Here is a 24,796-nt window from a genome sequence, read left to right as displayed (position 1 = left end):
GGACAGGAAAGCAGCAAAGGATGATATATTGGTTGTTTGTTTATGAGATCAAGGATAGATGATTTTAGCCAACGGAGCCAGTCTAAATGTGGATTCACACAGAAACTGGGTCAATTTGGCTCCCAAAAGGCTGTGCGCACAGACAGTGGAATTAAATGCTCTTGGTAATCATCAAAATGGGTTCTCAGGTTGGAAGGTTATGTGTTGGGTGTTAAAGAATTGACTGGCACGGTAACTGTGGACACAGTACAGAGATAGAAGCTGATGGAGTATATTCCAGAAGCTCAGCTGGTTTTGCTGGAGTGCAGGGAAGAATAAACAGAGTGACGTGAGGCAGAAAGAGCTCAGCAGACTGGGTGCTGCCTCATTGAGCAGCCCTGGAAACCTGCCAGTCTAACGCCACAAAGCATTAATACACGCAGAGTCCATCCAAGGAGTGTATCGCACACCTCTACACAGCCACTGCTTTTACTAGTATATGTGTCAGGAGCACTTATGAGTGCACTCTGTGATGGTTTCTTTTTAAACACAGAGCCATGGAAGCACTGCAAAAAAAAAATTGTGTTTTCCAGTAAAAATATCTAAATGGCCTTAAAACAATCTACATTTAATCAATAAACAATTGCATGGAAAAATGAGTCTTGCTTTCAGAAAATCATCCTTGAATTTCTTATCTTGCTGGCAAATGGCTTTTTACCATTTTAGCATAAATCTAACAATTTAGTGAGGTTCAAAAACAAAAAGTAGTTCAAACATATATTCTCTAAAAACATTTTTACTACTGATTCATAATCAGAAAATGTTTTCCTTCTTTGTAATAATTGCGTAGGAGTCCCTGAGTTGTCCACAGTGTGAAAACGTGGATCTCAAAATAATTTAGTTATTTCTGGAAAGGGTTCAAACATGTAGAGGATGCTGGAAACCCAAAGAATGTGCAGGACCTGGAGAATTTCTCAGAAGAATAGTGGGCAGTTTGACTGCACAGAACAACAACAAGGGACTCGTTTTTCGAACGACTTTTCCAAGCAGGTTTTTCCTCTTCTTCCACCACTTCCTTGCCATTCACACCATTTAACAAAGAAATATTAGGGACATTAGGGAAATAAAACGGGAAATGAAATGGGCAGTGAATGCCAATTCACATTGACTTTAAACATTCATAAGGGTGAAATGGGATTTTAAAGCAAAACAACGCAAGACATGTAAGAAATCCTCACTGGTGCCAACTCAGACTCTTCAAAAAATATAAATTCCACAAGTGCTGTTCACAAAGTGTGAATCTTATAGCCTGCGAACACAAAGCCTGTGGGGACTCAGTATAAACATGAGCACTCAGGGCCTCTTCAGCTCACAGAGAACTAGTCCATACATGGGGAGACAGGAGCAAGGGCCCCTCCCCCACTCGCTGTACGCCACAAAGACGACAGAGCTGGCTGCTATGTAGGGGGTGAGCAGATCAGACTAGATTATCCTGCTGAGAGAGGTCTGGGCTCAGCCGAGGTGGCTACAGACTGCTCTCTGAGTGCAAATACACTTCTTTCAAAAGCACAACAATAAGCTCAACAAGAGCTATGGAGATTAAAACAAGCTCAACACAAAGCCGGGGCTAGCTGTGGGAAGCACTGAAATGTAAAACAAAGAGTCATTCTAAGCGCTGGGTGATTTCGCAATGGTTTTTATCAGCACACTTTCAAGGGCACTGGTACGAAATACTGTAGATAAGATAATGATCTGATGATTACCATGAGGAAGTGTGTGTTTGTGTGTAACCTTAGTAAATCAAGACAGCCTCGTCCCTGTAGAGCAGACAATAGGAAATGACTCTAATTATCAAATGATCTTTCTCTAATAGTGAAACGTTTGTAATGTAGTTAGTCAATTGTAAATTTCTAATTGTGGGTGTACAAATTTTGATTATAATGTTTGTTTAAAAAAAAAAAAAAAAAAAAAAAAAAAAAAAACTTTATAACAAATGTAAATGTTTTGTCTGCAAAATGTTTTTATTTGAATGGTATTTTATTTTAAATAGAAAAATTTTAGTTCTCTTTTAGAACTAGAGTTCTAGCAGTATTAACTTTTAGTTATACATTGCTGACGTAATCCTTGATGGGGTATAACTGCATAGAGAATGTTGGTACTTTATACATACTAAGATGAGAATGGCATTAAAGTCTTGAATATATAATTTGGAAAAAGTGCATATTTTAATGTTTATTCTTTTTGATGTCTCATAGACTTCCATTGTCAGTGCATTACTTTAAACATTTTTTTTTTGTTTGTTTTTAAGCACCAAGTGATCATAATTGTTCTGTGGCAAGCAATTTTGAACCTGGAATCAAACCGAAACAATGCTGTTCTATGATGTTTTTCATGCCAGCTGTAACATTTCAGCCACAATTTTTTTTTTTTTTTTTAACCAAAAACAAACAAATATTCAACATTTTGGGTCATGTTTCCAGAACAGGACACATGTAAGCTGTCAATACCAGAGTACAAACAACTTAAAGGCTATAGTGGAAACAAACAACTGAAGCACAATGATAATGTGTTTGAGGCCAGGAAAAATTTGTCACTGTCTGAAGGGCTAAATAGTTTAGGGCCAACAGTCGTTGGATGATTTTCCAGCAGTGACCCACTCACTTTTTTCGTTTTGATCTGATGCTATAGACCTTAATGTGTTCAAAACAGGAAATCCAGCTTGAAGGTGAACAGCTGATGCAGTGCAGTAGACAAGCAGCGGCTTTTCCCTCCAGAGACAAGCATGAGTGCATTTCCAAATATAACCAAAAAGCTCTCTAATTACTCCAGTCACGATCTGGGGCTGGATCTTCAGTTCAAAATAACGTTTGATTGCTTAACAAGGTCTCCTCTGCCACACTTCAATTATGAGTCTGATTCAAATGGAAAAGCACGTCCAGTTGCTTTCAAGTACTGGAGAAATTCTACCAGACAGTTTGAAAAAGGATTTTTCTTTGATTGTGAAAGCCCAATTAGAGGAAGGGAATGCCTGCCATGCCAGTCTTGTTTGCAGCAGCCTTTTGGGGAAATTCCAGCCATATCTCAAGGCTCTCAAAGACACACATTCCTCTTTCAGCTCAGGCAGTGGTTGCTGTCCAGGTAAAAAAGAGATAGTAAACATTAAAGATGACTAACACCAGTGCTGACTCTTTTTCAAGCTCCCCAAATGATGCCGAAATGGTTTCACAATAACAACCGTGACATTCAGTGACTTTTCAGCAAGGTTTTATAATCAGTTATGCAGCCGAAAAAGGGGACACGAGTATTATACAATCTAATAAGGCATGATGTGACAGTTTTCAGTGAAAAACTCATTTTTCCATCTACACTTAAAAAGAAATATGATTGCTGTGGATTGCTGTGCTTGGTTAGAACTAAAACTAATTTTAACATCAAAGATTTAGTCACTTGTCTAATCCAGTCATAATTCATACAAGATGGGGAAATTGTATGAAAACAAAAATGTAAGATCCCAACCTGAATGTTAACCATTACAGTAATTTCAAAGAATGTATAAAAGTCCGATTTTTTTTTCCATCTTGTACAAATTTCTGTTGTTACACAAAAGGAGAAATTTAAAATGCATTCATGTACATGACACTCAGTGCAATTATAATGAACTATCTGAAACTAATGGTTTCACGCTTCAAAAAGGACACACAACCAATGATAAAAGAGATTCATAATACACATGCACCATTTATGTGTAAAATACAAGTAGTTGTTCACTAGATATCTTTAGAATATTGTGCACAATTCCAATGGACTATATTATGCTACATTTATGGTGCTTTTTTTGTTCTTTTTGACTCTTGAAAGCTTAAGTCTCATTCACTGTTAAAACTGTCCATTCTAGTACATTCTTAAAATTGTCCTTTTGTGAAATGTTTGCCTTAGGAACATTACAGGTCTTCAATTTCAACGGTAGTCATTATATCGCTTTCCTGCAACTTAAATAGTTGCTCTTTCATGGTTGGTTGGGACATAAATTATTTTAACAAAGACCATTTATTATGGATGTTTTATAAAAGTTAGCAGATGGGCCAGCTGCTCAGAGATAAGTGCACATTATGACAGGAATAAGGAGAAAACAGTTGGGTAATAAAAGAGTGTGAATGTGAAGAACTTAAGCAGCCAAAGCCCAACTCACTAAGGTGTAAAAGCCTGGTCAGTACATGAGTTCAGGGTCAAAGAGGGTCATGCACAGACATTTTGAGGGGCAGTGGCCCAAATCTAGAAAATGGCACCGAACCTCCCCACCCCTGGCCAATTTCAAATATACAATCCCCAAATTGAAGCCATCACAATACATCTTGACATTCACCGTATACACACACACACAAACACACACACATAATAGCACTCTAAAATTATTTGTTACCTGAACCTGAATGTGTAACTTTTCCAGTTACAAACATAACATTAAAATAAGACTCAGATTCTTACAAAATCTACACTTTATTCTAGAATCTAGACTGTTAGGATCAAAATTTAATTGAAATGTTTAAGGTATAAAAGTTAACTTATTTTTGGAGGGTAAATCTTAAATGGCAGAATAACAAAATTCCAGAATGACTGTTTTGTTTTGTTTTCGTGCTGCTTCATAAATGCCTCTATTGTAAAAGATCATGATAAATTTCTAGTTCTCTCATGAAACTCCAGATGGTGCAGAGGTTCTTAATAGGTCCTTAATGCAGTCTGGTAGCTAACATTTAAATAGCTTGGTTCTGTGTCTGCTGTAAGCAAGTCTTGCAGCGTGCTATCAGAAACCCTCCACCTCCCCCAGCTCCACCTGTCTATATGCTAAGGATAATTTCATGTATGCTATACATAATAGCATCATAGCAGATTTAGTCCACCAAGACCAAATACATTTACATTGTCATATCCATTACATGCAAAGCTATTTTAAATTTACAGTCAGTTTATGTGTTGCAGTGCATTACCTGCAGACAATTATATATCCGTTAAAGGCAAAGTACAATAATCAGAAGAAAAGGAGCAAATCACTACCTATAAAAACAAACTCCATCACAAAGTAGTTTCTGCAGATGCACAATAGACTTAAATGTAAAATGAATGTCGGCACAATGTAATGAAATCCACAATCATACAGTAATCTACCCTGCCTGCTAAAGGGGCACCTCAGCCACATCCCTGGGGTCAAAGCCCTGGCTAGACTTGATTTGAGAGCAATGAGCACATAAGCCACAAAAATCGATCCAAGCATGCTAACATCATTGAGATCATCAATCAGGCAAACTGGACTGTTTGAATATCAACACTCTAAAATAGGGCATTCAGAAAAGGTATGATGAGCCCTTACTGGGATATTTAACACGAAATGTCAAATTTAATTAAATTATTTAGAAGGAAGCAGACAGGCATTTTTATTTATATCAAGTTTCAGAGAAAGTTTAACTGTAAACTGGGTGCAGGTTAAAACACCCAAACACAAATCTACATATTCTACTAATTTCCATGTTGGAGCTTGTCAACAAAACTAAGAGCATGTTTGCTGTACATAATACAGAGCTGCTGCTGTTGGCAGGTCAGTGCAAGGGAGTGACTCTCACAACATGCTGAGTGCTCTTGCAGCAGCAGCCAGGGCAACTTGGCTACATGTGGTGGGGAATGTGTTAATGCAATATTTATGGCGAGCATGAGAGCAGAGCACAACACAGTACTGAGGATTCTCTGAAGTCCCTTTCACACTTAACAGAACAGAGACGCAATGTGAAGGAAAGTCATGTGTGATGCACCGATGCTCTGGCCTTTCACATGAACACCAGCAAGCTTTATTAAAGTTGTGACCTCTGACTGCTAAGAAAATATGTAACTATTTGTCACTGAATTTCTTGTACAGATTCTTGGTATAAAGATACTGAAGTCAACTGACAGCAAGTCATGCCAACATGAAGCATAAATCAGGGTACCTGCAGGATTTATAAGCTTAAATGTAAGACTTTTTAATACCTTTTTTTAAGACCTGCACAAATAAAATGAATACCTTATAAGCGCGGTAGGGAAATGTCTATGGTAACATATTACACTGTAAAATGACTGTAAAATGCATGTTTTACAGTTCAGTTACAGGTTTTCACAAAACAATAAGTTTTATAAAATGATTAACTTCACATTTCAGCCTTTAAACCACATTTAAGAAAATGGAGTCAAAAGTATTAATTATTATATTACTTTAAACATATTGATTAACATATAAATATGTTTTACTGTCTTAATTGTTTAGATTTTTTTAATGCATTATCTTCTTGTCGATCCACCAGTTCACATTTACAACTCTGCATGTGTCCAGCATAAAAAAAACACGGGTTGATTTTCAAATTGATCTGAATAAAAATAGCAGACAGGCTTTTTGAAAATGCAAATTCCTTCTCTGGCAGCAGGTGGCACTTTTGGAATGGCCCCGGTAACCGCAGTACACAAAGCAGTGCTGCACCTGACTTTGAAACATGCAGTGTTGGTGTTTAATGAAATCAGAGCCTTTTGAAGTTTAATCATCACATTCAGCCATATTGCAATTTTTGTCTTTCCATCCCCAAATTTAAGACCACTTCAAATCATAATTAAGACTTTCTTGTGCCATTTAAGACTTTTTATGGCCTTAAATTTGAAAACTAAATTTAAGACTCAAGACTTTTTAAGGACCCACGGAAACCCTGATAAATATACACATTAAAGTTTCACAGCAATCCTGATTTTACACAAATCTGCCATGACAAGTCAAATGTTTTTTCCACCATCTACAGCCGTGTATGTCAAGCTCCGCTGACGTATAGTATTATTGTACTTCTCCAGTTAGAACTGCACAATGAATAAATGGTCAAGGGATCACCCTGCCTTTGTTTTGAAGCTACTTAAGGAGTAATGCAGCATGAAGAGGGAAACACCCACTGGTTTGAAGTGGTTATAACAAAGCTTTCATTTAAGGTATTGTGCTTAGTAACCTAGTATTTGATATACGTTGTGATAGGGCTGCGGAGAGCAAGGAAAAACAATGAAAAACAGTTGAAGATAGTGTCTGGGCATATTGCACAATTCAAATTTTATATATACAATGCATCCAATCAAATTCTGTAGCACTTTAAGGACAAATCGTGCAACATGCCCTCAACCTTAAAAAACATTACTTCATTTTAAAGGGAAACGACCCAAATTAAAACAGCCTCACTTGCAACAAACATCTACAGTAATTTAAGCCTACACTTAGAAATCAAAATCCTATCAATGTTCCTATTATTTGTGCAGTTATTGGTAGTATTAATAAAATGTTTTATTACAAAAAGTCAACAAACTTAAATTTTTTTTTTAATATGGCAATTGAAGGAAAAACTAGGGAAAAATGTTTCAACATCAACATCAAAGAAACAAACTCAAAAAAGTGCTCAAGCAATACTTAAAGATGCAAGGTGCAAATGAGCAACAACAGTAACCAGAGACCAGCAACTCGACTTTCATCTATGCACACAGTCATTCCATTTACTCCCACCATCTTCCTCTCTCTCGCTCATGCATTAATTTTTCAAGAGCTTAAATGGCCATCTTGGCAGAGGCTGAGGGCACAGAGTCAAGGGTTCCTACTTCCAGTAACAAAGTAGTAGATGTATTTGTCGACAGATGAGCCTGTAAAAACACGCTTGACAACACCAAACCGAGACCTTGTAATCTTTGTCATCATATGGTGTGGGACTCTAGTACTCCCACACTGTTGCTAGTGCTCTATTGCAGTTGGCTATTGTGTAAATTAGGATTAAATTAAGATAAAGAAGAGGGCTCTTTGCCTCATATCATTATTCATACGTGCTGCAGTGGGAAAATTAAACATCAGACAGCATGAGAAACATGGGAGCAGCCGGCAGGCCGCAATTAGACAAGATCTCCATCGCTCTTCTCTGAGGACTTGGGCTCTCTAAGCAGAGCAGTCATTACTGGTAACAAATGGAGGGCAACATCATGCCAGATCACCACAGATATGCCTCTCAGGACCACAGAACTACTGCCATTCTTTGGGGGGGCGGGGGAGACATTAATGGTGAAGTGTGTCTTTTTTCAATACTGAAAACACTTTTCCGGCATGATGAGTGGAGACAACCAAGTAAGCCATTTGTAGATTCTGGTGCTTTCCTGCTGTGACACTGGTTGGTTTTAAGGGGACCGACATGTTAAAGCATGAGTTTGAGCCAGGACAACCAGCTTCTCTGAACAACTGAAGAAGTGGGAGGGCCTGAATGGGCAACACAACATTTTCAAAAACACTCTATTAAATACCACCCGATTCAATACTCAGGAACCATCCAAATTTAGTCTTTATTAGAAAGATAAAGAATCAGTAAGCAGTATAAAAAACCTAAACTTGATGGATTGAGTATCAGTCAGAAGTGATCAATCTAAATCCGAAATGGACAAAAAAAGAAGAAAAAAAAAGAAAAATACTATGAAAGCACTATAAACATTTTCATGTACTATACTCAAATTCTACTTAAGACAGCTTTATTTTAAAAACATACAGTATATTAGGTTGTTAAATTTATGTTCACAAAAACTATTTCCTCCATTGCAGCAGTCAAGCCATTCTGCATTCAGCATTAAAACAGCATGTCGCATTCAGCTACGACCGTCAACACAGTAAAACTCTTTTCAGTATGTTCCACTCTCCCCATTATATGCATAATTGGAACATAAAGGTCTTTTGTTTAAAAGGACTGTATTTATTGGTGATTCTGAATGGTGTGGTACTCGCTATCGGGTATCTGTTAGATGAGAGCATTGGAGTAGTGGAGTCGTCATTCACACAGACATTAACTAGAATTCAAAATCTTGATGAGAAAGGCTCAGTGCACTGCTGAACAGATGCATTAACATTAAGCGTTGCGCACAATCTTTCCTTTCGTTGTGCTCTAATCATTTAATAATAAAGTGTGGTTTGCCACTCAAAAAAAAACAATGTTGCTTTAAAGCACATCACTGTGCCCTGAAACCTTTCATAGTTTTTTTTCTCCACACAGATAATTATTTAAAGAATCCAAGAAAAGAGAATTCCAAAGAAACACCATTTATAGTGTGTATATTTAGGTAGTAATAACTAGCACAAATGTATTGTTCATAAGATTTCAAGAACACTGATACACTTGTAACACATAAAACATAATTTGCAATTGTGTTTTTACATTAACACCAGGTTCACCATTAACTAGGTGGAAACCCTCACAGCTGGGCCGCTGCTTTTAAACAATGTAAAACAAACAAGCAAATTATGCTTAAATAACAGGACCTGGGTCTCACGGAGTCATTTATTTTCATGCTAGGCTGAACTATGTTTAAATTGAGAACTACATCTCTTTCAGTTCTTAGCCAAATACCAACCGCATTCTTGGATCATCGCTTGAGTACACAGGACCTTCAAAGGCTTGCTTGCTTGGTTTTTTTCTGGCACTAGGTCTCCCCCCATTCCCTTTTCACATACACACATCTTTAATGTGTTTACGTAGTACTCTTTTTAAAAGCTAGCAAGTCTTCTTAGCACTGAAGGGTTGTATCACAGAGACAGATATACAAGCACATTAAACCGCTTGTTGATATTTTGATCACACAGCACGATACGAGTGAACAACCCTGTGTGGGAGCCTGGAAAAGTAGTCAGCAATTAAACTCTTAAACTCTATTCCACATGGCCTCCAGGACACCGCTCAAAGTAGACTACATTTGTTTTCAGTTACTAAGAAACATTAACAGATCTTATTCAGGGTAAATGCCACATTTAATGTGACCCGAATGAAAACAAGGCTGTGAGGATCAGAAGTAGGAGTATGAAGAGTCCATTTAATGGTTGTGTATTCTTAAAGATGCCATGAAATCGAAAAGTGTTGTGTGTTAGCTTTGTGCTAATAAGAACAATTTATAATCTTTCTATATTTGCACTAAGGTAAACAACAATACTACTTATTAAAAGGACTGTATTTCTCAGAGCCTCATTTTAATTTCTGCCATTTTCTAAAGTAAAAACTCAGTCAACCCAACAGTTTCCCAAAAACACTGGTTCGCTCTGAACATGAAAATGTTACATAATGTCTTATGTTCACCCACTTGAAAAAGGGGGTGGTGTAGTGAGTACTGGATGGTTTCTGGCTCGAGCCTCATAAGAAACCGACATCACTGTGTCCTTGTAAGGCACTTGACCCAACGTTTCTCCAGGGGTATTGTCCCTGTAATAATATAGGGACACCATGGTTGTGCCAAGTAGGATAAGTTCCTGGAAAAGCATTAGGTTAGGGGAGTGAAAATTCAATAAGCTTTTCCATTCTTCCTCCACTTCCTAAGAATTCAACAAGATAGCCGATATATTTAGATTGCTTACACATTTTCCTGTTGTTTTCCAATTTCTGGTTTCACCATATAAGGGCAGAAAACAAGACATATGCTAGGTGCTTGATTTTAGGATTACTTTACATTGGGGTTAGGACTAAATTCTAGGGCTGGACCAGAATATTCGATTATTTGAATATTTGTTCGGTAGGTTGGCCTTCGATTTTCAATTTTGAGATTTGAATATTCTTTTTTTTTTTTTTTAAACACCCGGCACACACCGCGAAACGGTTCTCATTAGCGTTTGAATATGAATTGCCCATGAATGAATGTCATGATTCAGTTCATCTGGAAGAGAAGACAAAAATGCAGAAGACCTCAGCTGTGCGCGAGCACTTTAAATTGAGTGAGGACAAGACAAAGGCAGTGTGTCAAATATGCGATTTTAAACTGGCCTACCACAACAGCACATCAAGTCAAGTTCTGTAAGTAGTATATAGTATATTATTGGTGTAAAAAAAATATGGCATATTGTTGGTGAAAAAAAACTGATTTTGTCCGCCATGTTAATCAGTAATTTTACACATGACAAATGTAAACTTAATTTGCTTGGAATATACTTGTGAATACGGCAGTCATTAAAAAAAAAAAAAAAAAAAAAAAAAAAAACGATTTCAGGTTATATACGTTCACCTTTTCCCTGTTTGCGGATCACTGTCACTGCTTTGAGTTTAAAGGGCAAAGTGGGGGAGGGAGTCCTTCTCTCAGCACTAAAGTCCTCTTGTTCATTGCACGCTTCTCCTTCACATTAGTGAAGCAGCCAGTTCCCAGCTGCCCATTAGCTGTGTGACAGATCTGTAATAAACACAGCCTGTCACCTCTGAAGCCTGCTGCACATTTCCTGGGTAATATATAACCTCCCCAATACACATACCCATCCCCCACCACAAGGCTTAATAGACCTGAAACCCGATTTCTGTCGAGCATCCCAGCAGCTGCTGAAGGAAGAAATTCCACCGCACCCAGATAGCCCTGGAAAATACATGAATATAAAAAAAGGAGTCCATGAATAAATCAAAACCTCTCTTTTTACTCACCCTATGGAAGAGAATGAAAAAAGGTAGTGGAGAAATGAAGGGAAAAAAGTGAAGAAACAAGGGTACTGCATGGAGAAAAAGAAAGGGCGATAAGAGTAGAGGCTGTCAATAAGCTCATGGCCTTAGGTTACTGTAGCCCCTCAGTAAAGTATCTGTTGGGTGCTTTTGCACACTTTTCTACACCAATTGTGCGGGACAATCTGGCAGAATTCTGCAGAATGGATTTAAATATGGTAAAAAAAAAAAGTGTTAAAGGAGCTGAGAGATCTCAGTAGGAAGTAACTAGATATTCATGTGTAGAACAGTATTTCACCTTGTTTTCAGAGTCTGTGAAAAATTCCATGGGTTCCCAAATTTGCTGGGGAATAAAACAAACATCAGTCCTCTTTTCATTAACTGAAATTAAACAATAACTCCAAAGTGTGAGAGTCAGTAGCCTATATTTTTGTGGTATCAACATTTGTAGATAAAGTTGCCCTTAAACGGCATGGAGAAATAAAACAAACTATGGTTGGTCATTTTACATTCTGGTCAGACAATCTCCTCCTGGTCTAAGTGGACAGTTCTTGCCAGAATAAACTGCCAAGTGAACCAGACATCATGCCAATAGTCAGAAGCCAGGCTATAAGTCACCAGAAGCACAAAATTTTTTACTGTTTATTACAATAAAGCTCAATTTAATACAGTACAGTTGGTTAATCCAGACAAAAGTGGTGTCCTTCAAGGAAATAAAGAGATCATCTACTTCAAGTCTGTCCTTCAGCAAAGCAGTTCAGCACAGCATGCTAGAAGCTGGGATGCATATTATTAATGCATGCAGCTTGCAAGGCACACTTGTTTGGATTTTGAAGCTGTATTGATTCAAATAAAGCAAGGAGAGAGAGAGACAACCTTTGGCCTTTAAAAGGCTACCATGTAACTGAATCACTGATGTGAGCTTGCAATATTCACACATGACTGAAGCCACTCGTCAGGATATCTCCGATAGCTCGATGTAGCAAAGATGACCTTCAGTGCAGAGATGAAATGACAGGATAAAAGATTCCGGTGCCTGGTGAACAGAAACCTCAGCACCCACACAGCTTTTAATACAGTCATTTTAATCAGCGAATGGAAATTTTGTTGTAATGGAATGACAGAGTCCAAATTTCTCACATCTAAATGTCAGCAATTCCATCAACAATGAGGGGTAGATGGATGGTGTTCTATTATACAAGTCAGTTTTCCATAATAGCTTTGTTTTTTCTTTGAGACCGCAAGTTTATTATGTGATTGCTAATCCATATATCAATACGCTGTTGGGATGATAGGGTAAAGACATGTGCAGGAAAAAATGGGTAGTTCAACAAGGTTATTTACACTGTGCTCTCTAGTCTTGTATAATATCTCATTTTGGCATGCCTTTTTACTACTTTGGCCAGTCTTTTTAATAACTTAAAAAATTCAGCTGTGATTTGCACTTGAAATTCAGATTTTTTTTAAAATGTTTTATTTTAAACACAATTTTTGGCTTACAGGCCTTCTTCAGTGTGTCAGGAAAAAAAAAGTGTGACACCTTGACCCTAACGTTGGATAAACCGTGGAAGACACGGGGGAGGTAAAGGGCAGGACATCTCTGTGGTGACTTCTTACTCTTCACTGCTCTCTCAGCTTATCAGTCCATACCTCCTCCCCCATTCACCCCGTGAGGAGTTCACAGAGGTCGACTCTCCTGAGAGCTCTGGCTGCTTAGGAAAGAATGAAAATGAATGGGAAACGGTGGCTAGACACAAGGTCAAAATGGATATAAAAATCTCCATTACGATATGAAAAGCTGGTGGAGGAAGGAGGGAGCTTTGAATGTCAGTGGGAAGGATTGCTTTTGAGGGCCTGGTTTTGTGCTTCCTTTATGTGAAAACAAAAGACCTCGAACAGTAAGTCACCAGTGCTCTTGTAAAAGCAATCACCAATGCTTGTCAGAGACGCTTTCCACCTGAGAATGCAGGCATTTACTATCATTGAAGTTGCATAATTAAATGATCATTTTATATCTGAGAAGCTAAACAGGTTAAACAAAAAAAGAATGTGTAAATGTGATTAAGGAGGAACCGTCACGCAGATACTATCCAAGTGTGAAATGCTTCCAGTCTGTACTGTGAAATAACACCACTGTTGACAGTCGAGCTGCTGTGAAGAATGACTGGGAAAACGGCACCAAACAACATCCGTTAAGAGTGGAGATTTCCTGTGAACATTACTGTGCATTTGTATAGGCATATTTGCAGGTCCAAACTGATGTTTCTTTTATAATAAAGGTCTTTTTTTATGTTGTCTGGTGACAAAACTTGTGTCATGTGACTGGAACAAGGAGGGCCATCGTTCTTAGAAGAAAGTTAACATTCATCAGTTAGCAATCCTATTCATCTCAATGGCACTTGCTCAGCTGGTGCAGGACCTCCCAGAAGTCAGCGCCATAAGTTTTTTATTTTTTTTGGCCGATCACCAGAGCCGTAAATGCGATGTGACATATCACTCTGAAGTTGGCCAATGGCACCACAAGAATGTGCACAGACCCAAATCCTTCAACATCCTGAGCTGTGATGCCAAACCCAGGGGACCAAAGGACCAGCTGGAGTAGTTGCTCAGACTAACAATTATTTGTAATTATTTGTTATAACCTTCTTCAATCATACACTATTGAACGTTTTAAACAATCAATTTCAACAGTTCTACCATGGGTTTTCCATGGTATATTGGTATGGAAATTGTATGGTTCTCTTTCCAACTCAATATCAATGCAAATCAAATATGCTACCATTATTATTGGCGTTGCCTAAATATGTGATCCACCATGTGAAAATAGGTCTGCATAAATCAAATGAATGAACACCTTGATCATAACCAAAGCTAAATGAAGATAGTGAGGACAACAATAAGCATTAACTGATGAGAACAATCAGCACAAGACATGAAAAGAATAATCTTGTGTTTCCCAGGGAAGTTTCACCACCAACACTGTACATCAAAGAGTAAACAAACATCCACAAAAGTAATTCTGAAAATACTACTACTACTACTACTACTACTAATAATAATAATAATATGAACACCCTGCATCACCAGTTAGAGCAATAGATGATGTGCAACATCACAGCTCTGTTTCAAAACCTAGTGAGCTGCCTCGATGCCTAATGTCTAGATGGGCACAAATAGTTTCTCACTGGACACTCATTTTTTCGAGTTTGGCATTATCAAGTTGCTACACTAATGTCATGATACTCGAAAATATTATTTAAAATCATTACTGCCTTTGCCTCGTCTAACAACAAATTTACATTTTCCCAAGGCTTGGTGCAATGCACTGTGGGATATATATAAATAATATATAGTACTGTGTAAAAGTACATTAGATGTTTCTCAAAAACATTTGTTTAAAAATATTTTGTTTTAGTGTGACAACATGCCTTTTGCAAATATTGTATAATATGTATGTCTGGATATAATTAAACATCTTTAAATAAAATTTTGTAAGCATCTAAAGAATTCTGCACAGTAACTTGTGGGATACCGCCTTAAAATTGGGTTCAAAAGTATCTTATTGGGAAGCATAATGAAGTTGCCTACCTTTGTTTATGTAGTGGCCTATTATGATGCTTAAAATTGCTGTCCCTGTAGGCTGCTCACTAGGTTTATTGCATATGTTTAAATGTGCATCTGAGAGTGTAGAAAGGGTGAACAACTAGAGCCAGCACATGAAAAGAGGCAGGCAGGACTTACAAATCTTGTGTTTCCCTTTCATGGGAAATTTCACCACCAACTCCTGGGGGTTGGAGCAAATGAAGACAAATGGAGAAGTCGACTCCTCGCTGATCTGGGGATACTGAAAAGAGAGAGAGGAAACAATGAGCTGTGTTCAGTCACTTGGTTACCATGCACAGAAAGCACAGCGGCTTTGAAAAGCTTCTCTTCCCCGTAATTGATAGGCAGCACACAGGAGAGGCGAAATTGACTGGCACTTTCATAAGAAAGGTGACATCTATCTAATCTGTCAGGGGAAGGCACAGGTCATCTTATTTCCTCCCGACAATCAAAGTCATATGATTGTATCACAGCATTCGAGAAGCACAAGCTTTCCACAACACTATTTCCTCCCCCCACCCCCATCCCCACACTAAAAGCGCCAAAGAGAGCTTGACACAATCAGGGCTTTTAAGAGTGCTGCAGATATGAGGTCCCTCTGCATACTTGAGGTGTCTCGCAGGAGATGTGGATAAATTCAGCCACTGCTAGATTTCCACTCGTGTTGTGATACGCGCACATATCAGATTGAAATGCTTGTTGGGAAATGTCGCTTCAAGATCAGCAGATTACAGGTTGAACATTTTGGTTCTACTCTAACATTATAGTATATAAGGTTAAAATATAGAAATGCATACAGATATTAAATATTTCATAAAATATGAGGGAAATGTGTCTCTTTTTAGCTACAAGTAGTCAACAATTCTTTTCGGCTTTTCTTAGCATTTTAATAACCTTTCATAAGTTCAATTCAACAGTGTGAAAAATAAAAGGACTAATTGATACCTATACCATCTGTTGTTCAGGTCAAAGGGCATGTGTCTACTAAAACTCTACTGCAACATTTCAAAAGACCAGTTGAGAACCACTGGGTAAAACAAACAGACAGACAGCTATTACACACATTACAGAAATATAATTCTTGGAAACCCTGAACACATAAAACAGAACAGCTGCAACATCAGAAGCGGCAGAAGTTGGTGTGCAGAAATGAAGTCAATAGTGATAGTAATCTTTACTAGGTGTCAGTGTTTTTGAACCTGGTTTCTAACATTGTGGCTGCAAAATCTCCACCTCGACTCCAACATCAAGAAACAAATGGTTTATTTGAAAATACAATAAATGATATACTGATCATTGTGGGTAACTAGTGTCTCTACAAATAGCAAAACTGTTTGCTTAACTACATTTCTCAGTGAGCTCGGCACGGCAGTGTTGCTGTTTTTGTAATCATGCAGCTTCTCAGTAGCAAAGCTATTTTATTGATTAGCAGCAGCTGTCTTGCATTATAATTTAATGTTGTGCCTCTTTTGGAGATTCTTTGTTTCTTTGTTTGCTAAATCATGTATTAAAACTAATTAGAACACATGGTACTGGTTGACTATTTTTTTTATATTTACCATTTATAAAACAAATATGAAGTTGCTTCAATGTAACAAGCTAATTTACAATATTGCTTGCAGTGTAACTAACCGCTTTCTACAAAGGATAACTTTCACCTTATTTTGGCTTTTTCTGTATCAAAACTGCAGCCAATGCACCAGAAATATAAAAATCAGCCTTACCGTTCATTGCAGAGAACATTTATAGTCAACACAACACATTTTACTTACTGAATATTTTGTTTAATTCAGAAACGGTACATTCATGAAGGAAATAAATGGCAGGATTTTTATCTACGTGGAGCCAACTGAATTTTGAAAACTAGGTGCTCTAAAACAGAATAGAGCAAGGTCAAATAAGAATTTGAGAAAATAGCATCTAAATAGTTTACTATTAAATTAAGTATTTGTTTTGCCATTAGTAAACATTATGCAACAGGCTACATGGCCTAAATGACATAAGCGGAAACACAAAGATATGGCTCGGCGATATAATAATATAATATAAATTATCTATCACCAGAGATTCTGCTATATTTTTTATATTTAAAAATGGAAATAAATGTGGGGCATGCTTGATGTTAAAAATGGTTAAGCACAATAAGCCGCAAAAAAGAGAACTCAATATGGACATCGCTCTGTCTGCATCAGCCAACGAAAAAATCCAAATCAGTCCAAAACCCACTAGTGAATGTAACAGTTGGGAAAGAAAGCAGATGTGTCAATACATTGGATCTTTGCATTCGGTCTTAAAGTGACAGATGCCTAATATACCTGCTGCTGTTTGTGTCATTAATGGTAATTACACAACAAAAGAAAAACAGAAAATAATTTTGCTTAGTATTATCGTGAATCTGTAAATTTAATGCAATAAAATGGAATTTAATGAATATGATACAGTGAACACTATGCAGTGTTTTGTTTTTACATTTGATAATTCAATGGTACCTGATTGCTACTGTTACTGGAAAACTTTCACCAATGTTTATTTCATTTGTAATAAATTTCATAGGTTTTGTCCTACTGTGCTTCGTTGTTCTTATTTTTAAATGACAAAAATAAAACAACAACAACAAAAATTGTGACATAAAATGTTACATGAAATAAAATTTTGGTCATACCCTAAAAAAGTGATTTAGGAGGGGGAGCGAATTATAGAGATAGTTTTCTTGTCTTCTTTGGAAAAATGTGCACTGAGAAATTGTGCACATTGAAACCTGGAACATGTATTTTAAAAACGTAAATAGCTTCAATTTAGATTCCATGCTGAAATGTCTCACAAAAGCATGTTTTAAGAAGAATTTTAATGGGAGAAATAACTGCAGAGTGCAAAGATTAAGCATGTGGGCTAAGACTCATTTAAAAGGATGACAGATTGCCTGATGGGCTGGTGGGAGGATTACTGAACAAAAGACTAACAGCACTATTTCTTAACAGCTTCCTTGAATGCTCTGCCTCAGTCTTCTTATTTGTAAGAAAACCTTCATAAAGCCTCTACATGTATCTCAAACTAAACAGTGAATAAAAGCAATAGAGGAGTCCCTTTGTTTGACAAAGAAACTAATCTCAAATTCAAGCCAACTGCCTTAACAAAAGAAGCCTATAGACACAACGGAAGGGATATATATGGCTAATGTTCAGAATCTAATAATCTTGATCAAAGAATGAACTCGAAAACATTTCCCTTTCATCCTTCCATGGCTAATTAGGATTTGATGCTGCTGAACTGCACTGGCCAGCTTTCCCCTCCCCCGCGTGACAGTTTCAATACCTGACTAATTGAAAAGGCATGTCACATTCATATCCATTCAGTGTACAAGGGCGTACAATCAAAAGCTTCAGTTATAACACTGAGATAAGATACAATCTGAACATCAGTCATTAAAGTAATATTATGGGTTAAATATAACTTAAGCTCTATGGACGCAGATGTAGCTTGCTACCCATTAGAAATTAATGTCGGCTTGTTCTTTTGCTCTTGTTCAGTTTGTAATTTCCGTTTTGGAAGTCTAGATTTTAAAGAAGAAATGTGAAGCTTGAATTTCTGCTTTTAAGTTCACTGTTTTAGGTGAATGAACTTGTGGTTATGCAATATTAATTTTTATGTGTGGAGATTGCCAGTGGCATTAGTTTGTGGCAGGACTATCTGTTAAAATATGACAAATAGTGACAGTGTTTAGGAAACCTGTTTGGATTGGAAACTGTCATTGTAATTGCAATTACAAAAATATATCTGCTTTTAAGGAATTCTGTCACCATTTACAAACCCTCACCATTCTGTGCACCATATTACAAGTCATTATTAGCCTTCTGATGCTAAATAATAGATTTGTATGAGGAACAGACCAAAATTTCAAGTGGTTATTCACTGAAAGTCTGTACATCTGCTCCTACTTTTCTTAAAGTATTAATGGATTTCACAATGTTCTTGTTTCGAGTTGAATGCAAAATCGTAATTGCATTTAATCGGTTAATCCGCTTTATGAAACTGGCATGAATGATTTATTCACCAATCTAACAAATCTATTTCTCGAGTTTCTCATCTAACTGACCGATTAACAGCTCACTGGAATGGAAAATTGTCTGAAAATAATGACTATAATTTTGGTTTATCACACAAAGCTATTGTATAGCTTCGGAAGACTGGGAACATTGATATTTCCACAATACTTTCTTCCTGTATATTTGCCTATTTTGAAGCCCAAAAGCTCCAGTCCCCATTCATTGTTATTGCATGGAAAAGAGTGAATAGTACAACATTTAAAACTTCATGAAAGACAGAAAGTCACATGGGGCAATACAAAGGTGAACAAATAATGACCGAATTTTCATTTGGGTGACCTACTGATTTAAGTGAAACAATCAAAACAGTATGACAGTAGCATATTTTTATGCTTTTTGATTCCGGACGATTGTCAGCTAAGCTTCCAGTGCAAGAGTATTATTGTACACACATTTTCTCTTTTTAAATATTGAGGAATGAGTTGATGATACCTTTTGCGGAAACTGACATCACGCCACAAATGCGTTCAACTAAGCTTAAATTGTATTTAACCCACAAAATCTCCTTTAAAACGGAAAACATGATCCAAAAGTCCATCACCGTAGCACATTTTAGACAGCTCACACCATGTCTGCATGTTTTCCAAAACACTCAACCGGTGGAGTGCAAAATGTGTGCATAGCCACAACTATCTGCTGACAGGATGCCAGATAAGTGGAAAGACTTTATTTTTTCTCTAGGCTGGGATCCTGCCAGTGTGTCCCAACTATAAGAACTGTGATGAGAGATTCATATTGTCCAGTGCAGAGGAGGGCAGCAAAGGGTGAGCAGCCCTTGCCAGAGAACATTATGAGATTAGTGAGCAGACAGAGCACACCATAGCCTATAAGCCTCCCCATGTCCCCAAACAAAGACAGCCTGGTGCTTTAACTAGCCGATGAAGCAATGAATCTGAGACTGGCTGTCTGCTCACCACTGCAGAGCAACAGCCTTTCAGCTGATGACCGCAATTAGATGGCCGAGGCAAGCAATCTCCTGCAATGTGGCGCAGTGGTAATAGGGCCAGCCTGCTTGGCTGCACTCAATCTCGGTCAAATAAAAAGGCTTCATTGGCACAGACGCCCTGATACAGGAGAAGCACTAAGGAAGAGGTCCTTAAAAAGAAAAAGGGAATAGAGAAAGAGGCAGGCTGTCAGGATTACTGCTTTCATGCTCTATTTCAACATTTTTAAATGTACTTCACTAGCATAAGACCAACCCTCAATGGAAAATAAAAAGCTCAGCAGCCTTTTCAAAAAACAAAACAAGGGAAAAAAAAGCCTGTAAACCCCTGCAAGTCAAAGACCATCTGGGAGCTGTAGTGAGAAAAATGCCTGAGCAGCATTCCAGCTTTGTGATGGCTAACAGTGAATAAACCATGAAAAGTTAAGAAGAACAAACAGCTTTCTGTGCTCTTACTGCTTTATACCTAAATAATACTGATAGACATATCTGACAGGCTGATTAATTGGCTGATATCATTATTAATAAAAATATTAGCTCCATCTTGTGTCAAAACTGACAGCTTGTCAACTGATAGCAAACTTTTTTTTTCTTTTCAGATATTTTTCCAGATAGTTTTTAGAAACATAGAGTGGAAAATAAGTGTTAATTAATGCATTTTATAACTACATGCTCTCAAGCTCCAAAAAAAGGGGGGGGCACAATAAAATTGGATACTAGGATATTATATATCCACTATAAACACTAATTTTAAGTGATAAATAGACCAAAATTTAACTCATTGTTCACAGAGGTGGCAATCATTAGTGAAACAAAAAAAAATTTCATTTTGGCTCCAAAAGGACGTTAGTACACGTAATATAGATGTCCTTTTTGGAACATGCTTACTATATACTGTCATTGTATGGAAAATGTATTTTCGATAAAATAACAGGTGGTGTGCATGAGTACCAAACAAATACAGTGTTTTGTTTCTTCTCTATGTGCCGAATGTAATTTGAATTTCATTTCAAACTCTGTGTTTCCCCCTAGAATGGGACAATATTGTTTATATCGATATACTTTGATGTTGTGAACACATTTGAAAAAAAACAGGACACGGTGTGAGCTGCTGCCAGAAAAGTGCATGATCCAAGTTGTCTTAAACATGAGACATGCTTTATGTTAAATGCTTCAAACTAAATCATAAACCTACATGGCTTGTCCTACTGTCAGATGCATATTGTGTCCGATGCAATGTGATTAAGATACATTTTTCTCTTCACACAACTTACGGTTCCATACTTACCTGTATATGTTACAAATTCACACTAGTATTTCCATTTTGGTCACTGTTTATTGTCAAGAGTGTAACAATGTATGAAGAACAGCTCAAACAGAAGTCAACTTCAAACTAAGCAGCTTTCTGATGGTTAATGCATGTCCACCTTCGCATGGGGAAATCTTTCACTCTCATGCAAAATTCCAAATTGCATGTACTTCTATTAAAATCGCTGAACCGTGGTAAATGTTTACTTTACCTTAAGACTTTAACTTGGTCAAATCATTTTCTGTTATTTCTAATCATGAATTAAATAGAGTATCCCCCCAAAAAAGTTGTCTCAGCCAGTGAAATCACTTTGGGGTCCAAGGGGGAAAAGTCTTTGTAGAGGGACAGGATCTTGCACTACATTGGAGAAAAACCTGCTGATATCAGATTTTGAATGTGGATTTCTCATGTTGTCAGGTTTTAATAAAGAAACAATTTTTGAGTTTTGTTATAAACGCTAATGATGTGGCTCAAGATGATTAGATCTCGAAATGCTGAAACCCCAGTAGGCCTACACCATTCCAGACAAATGGAAACTTTTTAAATGCAGCTATTTTTATTTATGGCAAGCAGAGCTGCTCTCTCTCCAGTAGGAGAGTTCTGCAGTGATTAATATTTAAACATACTCCTTCACAAACAAACACAACTGGTGTCAAGTTGGAGCGCAAATTAATTATACAGCACTGTCCAACACTGCCACTAGTGTTTTTACATAATTTATGTCTCAGCCACAAGAAAATTCATGTCCAGCTATTTCCGCTTCACAGGCTGCCACTGTGTCAATCAGGCTGATGGTAAACGCTCACCTTAATGCATACTGAACAGGTAATGTTCCTCACAGAGGCAGCGGCCCGCAGGGGTAAAAACCGTCGTTGTAATGCATTGATTGGCCTCGTTTAAAAAGAGTCACTGAATCAGGCTCCCGCTGAACACGTATAAGCAAAATGAAACACTAGCAGGCTTCCAATGGAGCCAGAGATGGCTGAATTGCAGGTTCTACATTAGTATTTAACAGACCTTCACTTACTAAAAATCATGGCCTAGCGAATGGGAAAAAAATTCAGTTTCACAAGATGATGATAGATTTTATGAGGTCATTTATTTTGGTTGTAAGATTTATGTAGCCTAAATGTTTTGCTCAGATCCAGGCCCCTGAGCTTCGCCTATGACCTCACCTTTGAGAACAAACCACAAGCAACAAGAAAACAAGGTGGTCTAAGTCTAAGAATTGACCAGACGCCAAGTTAGACAACAACCCCACTGTGGTAACATTCTCAAAGCGATTTCTGTCAGGGAGTAATTTTAAACTTAAGGAGGTACTCAATAAGGCTTAAAATAAGATATTAATGTTTACATTCAGTCAAAGCCAGTATACTAGATGTGATGCTATGTATTCCTAGAGTACTTACTATAGTACAGAGATTTGATCAACTATGTTTGCAATGTATTGGCTAGTGTTTGCATACTTGCATAGTGTGTGTTTTGGACCTAAAGTAGGTTTGCTGTATTGTCGCTACATCTTGTGCTGTGTCAACAGTAGGGTTCTTTGGAAGTCTCTAGCCTCTAGGCTCACGTTCACGTTTGAATGTGTAGCCTGTGCATGTGACTCTTTGGTGGGTTCTCTAAGTGATGTAGACATAACGAGGTGCATTACCCGTCATCCTATTTCTGCTGATTTAATTGTCAGTGTCCAGCCTGATTCAGTGTCACTAGTCTTGCGCAGGCAGACCTTCAGACTGACAGCTGAAGGTCTGGAAATCATGGCAGCATTCATTGGCCTAGGCCCACCCATGAGGCCGTTTGATCAACATGTCAAACAACCAATCACAGTTCGTTTCATTCATCGTCACGTTTCGGGGCGTGGAAATGTCGCCACAATAACAGACCAGTGTGTAAAACTCACAGATGTATTTTAAAGATTCTATGCCGCAAACTTTAAATATTTTACATACTTCAATTAATTAAATCCAGAATTTAATTGATCCTGATAAGTGTTCGTCGTCATAGTTGTAAACATGATGGCTTTCTTCTTTTGTGAGGGGTTTTGGCGTCATGGCATCTTTGTTTCCAGACAGAACCTTACAGAACGCAACACGCACATCTACCAGAAATCCTGTATAATTCAACCAATCTGACGACGACTTTGAAACTCCTGAAGTGTTTCCACTTTTGTGTGCCATATGCATTAGACGTTTAGCCAACAGTCCGTGGGCGTGATGTCTGAGGCTGAGACTACAGTGTCACTAAACATTTTTTTTTCACGTTTCTATTGAACGAGAGCATTTTATCCAATGTTTATTGAGGTTCATGCAATGCGTGCCTGCCTATTGATGATACGCAAATCAATTGTCATCGAAGTACTTTGATACACTGATCGGTCTGCGCAGTGCGGCTTCAAGCCAAACACACCTTGAAATTCAATTGACACCCTTGCGGCCATGGGGCCCTCCCCTTAAGGTGGGGCCCTAGGCGACTGCCTGTACCACCTCTTGGATGGGCCAGCACTGTGTGGAACTCTATCTTTCTTTCAAGCAATGATAGCTGCTAAACTGTAAACACAGCAAACTTCACGCCTCTGAGAGGGTTTGACATCGAAACCCAATAAAAAAAAAATAAAAATCACAACTTTTTTCTCAAGAGCATTATTAAAGGGTAGGCTTTCCATCTGGATCAAAAGCTCAGCAGGAAATTCTGCTGTTAAACTTAATGCACTTTTGAAATAAATCTTATCAGCCCCAAAAATCTTACATCATCTGTCAACATGGACCATGTCATAAAACTTGAAAATGACAATAGCCCAATGAGCAACCGTTTCTTCACAGGTCCTAACCCAGAAGTCTTTTTTCATGATATAAGAGATATGTTTATGAGCGTGTCAGTAAGTAGACACAAATGTTTTCTTTGATTGAGGTTCTGGACCTCAGCCCATCTATGTCTGCTGGAAGCCAGGCCCTGTGGTGAACTTCCAGTTGCTCCCACAAAGTCCCATAAGAGGGAGAATAACTTGGCCACGAGAAGATGCCTTTCATCCAGATACCCCCTGGCTCTACCGACACCTCATTAAACAGACCTGTAGAAATGGCAAATGGGAAAGAGCAGGGAGGGTTCATTCACAACATGATCAGCTGAACAGGGAAATGGTAGAACAAGCACCAGTTCTGAAGGGCAGTTCATTAAGGTATCCCTTAAAAGAAGAAGGTGCTTTTTGAAGAACAGTGCTTAAGAACGTGCAACAACCCTTCCCGTAAAAGGTGCAGCGCTGAAAAAAAAACAGGACGAAGGATGAAAGCAGCACCATGTCTTTGATCCATTGGGTGTGGTTGGCTTAGAGGGACATGCATTTCCAGAATAACACATTCGAGTTTGTACATTCTGACCCATGACA

The 24,796-nt window shown here is 37.8% G+C and overlaps 1 protein-coding gene across 1 annotated transcript in view; it reads right to left on the bottom strand.

Moving 5' to 3' along the window:
- The window catches only part of LOC109067108 (activating signal cointegrator 1), a 63,153-nt gene that overhangs the window by 9,184 nt on the left and 29,173 nt on the right, over window positions 1-24,796 (bottom strand). The window contains 1 exon segment of the mRNA XM_042760988.1: window positions 15,195-15,297. Within this exon segment, the coding sequence (XP_042616922.1) occupies window positions 15,195-15,297 (103 nt within the window).

Source organism: Cyprinus carpio, chromosome A7 (genome assembly GCF_018340385.1).
Source record: "Cyprinus carpio isolate SPL01 chromosome A7, ASM1834038v1, whole genome shotgun sequence".
In the NCBI taxonomy this organism is placed as follows: domain Eukaryota; kingdom Metazoa; phylum Chordata; class Actinopteri; order Cypriniformes; family Cyprinidae; genus Cyprinus; species Cyprinus carpio.
Note: the sequence above shows the minus strand (reverse complement) of the source record. Positions and strands in the feature narration are given on the sequence as shown.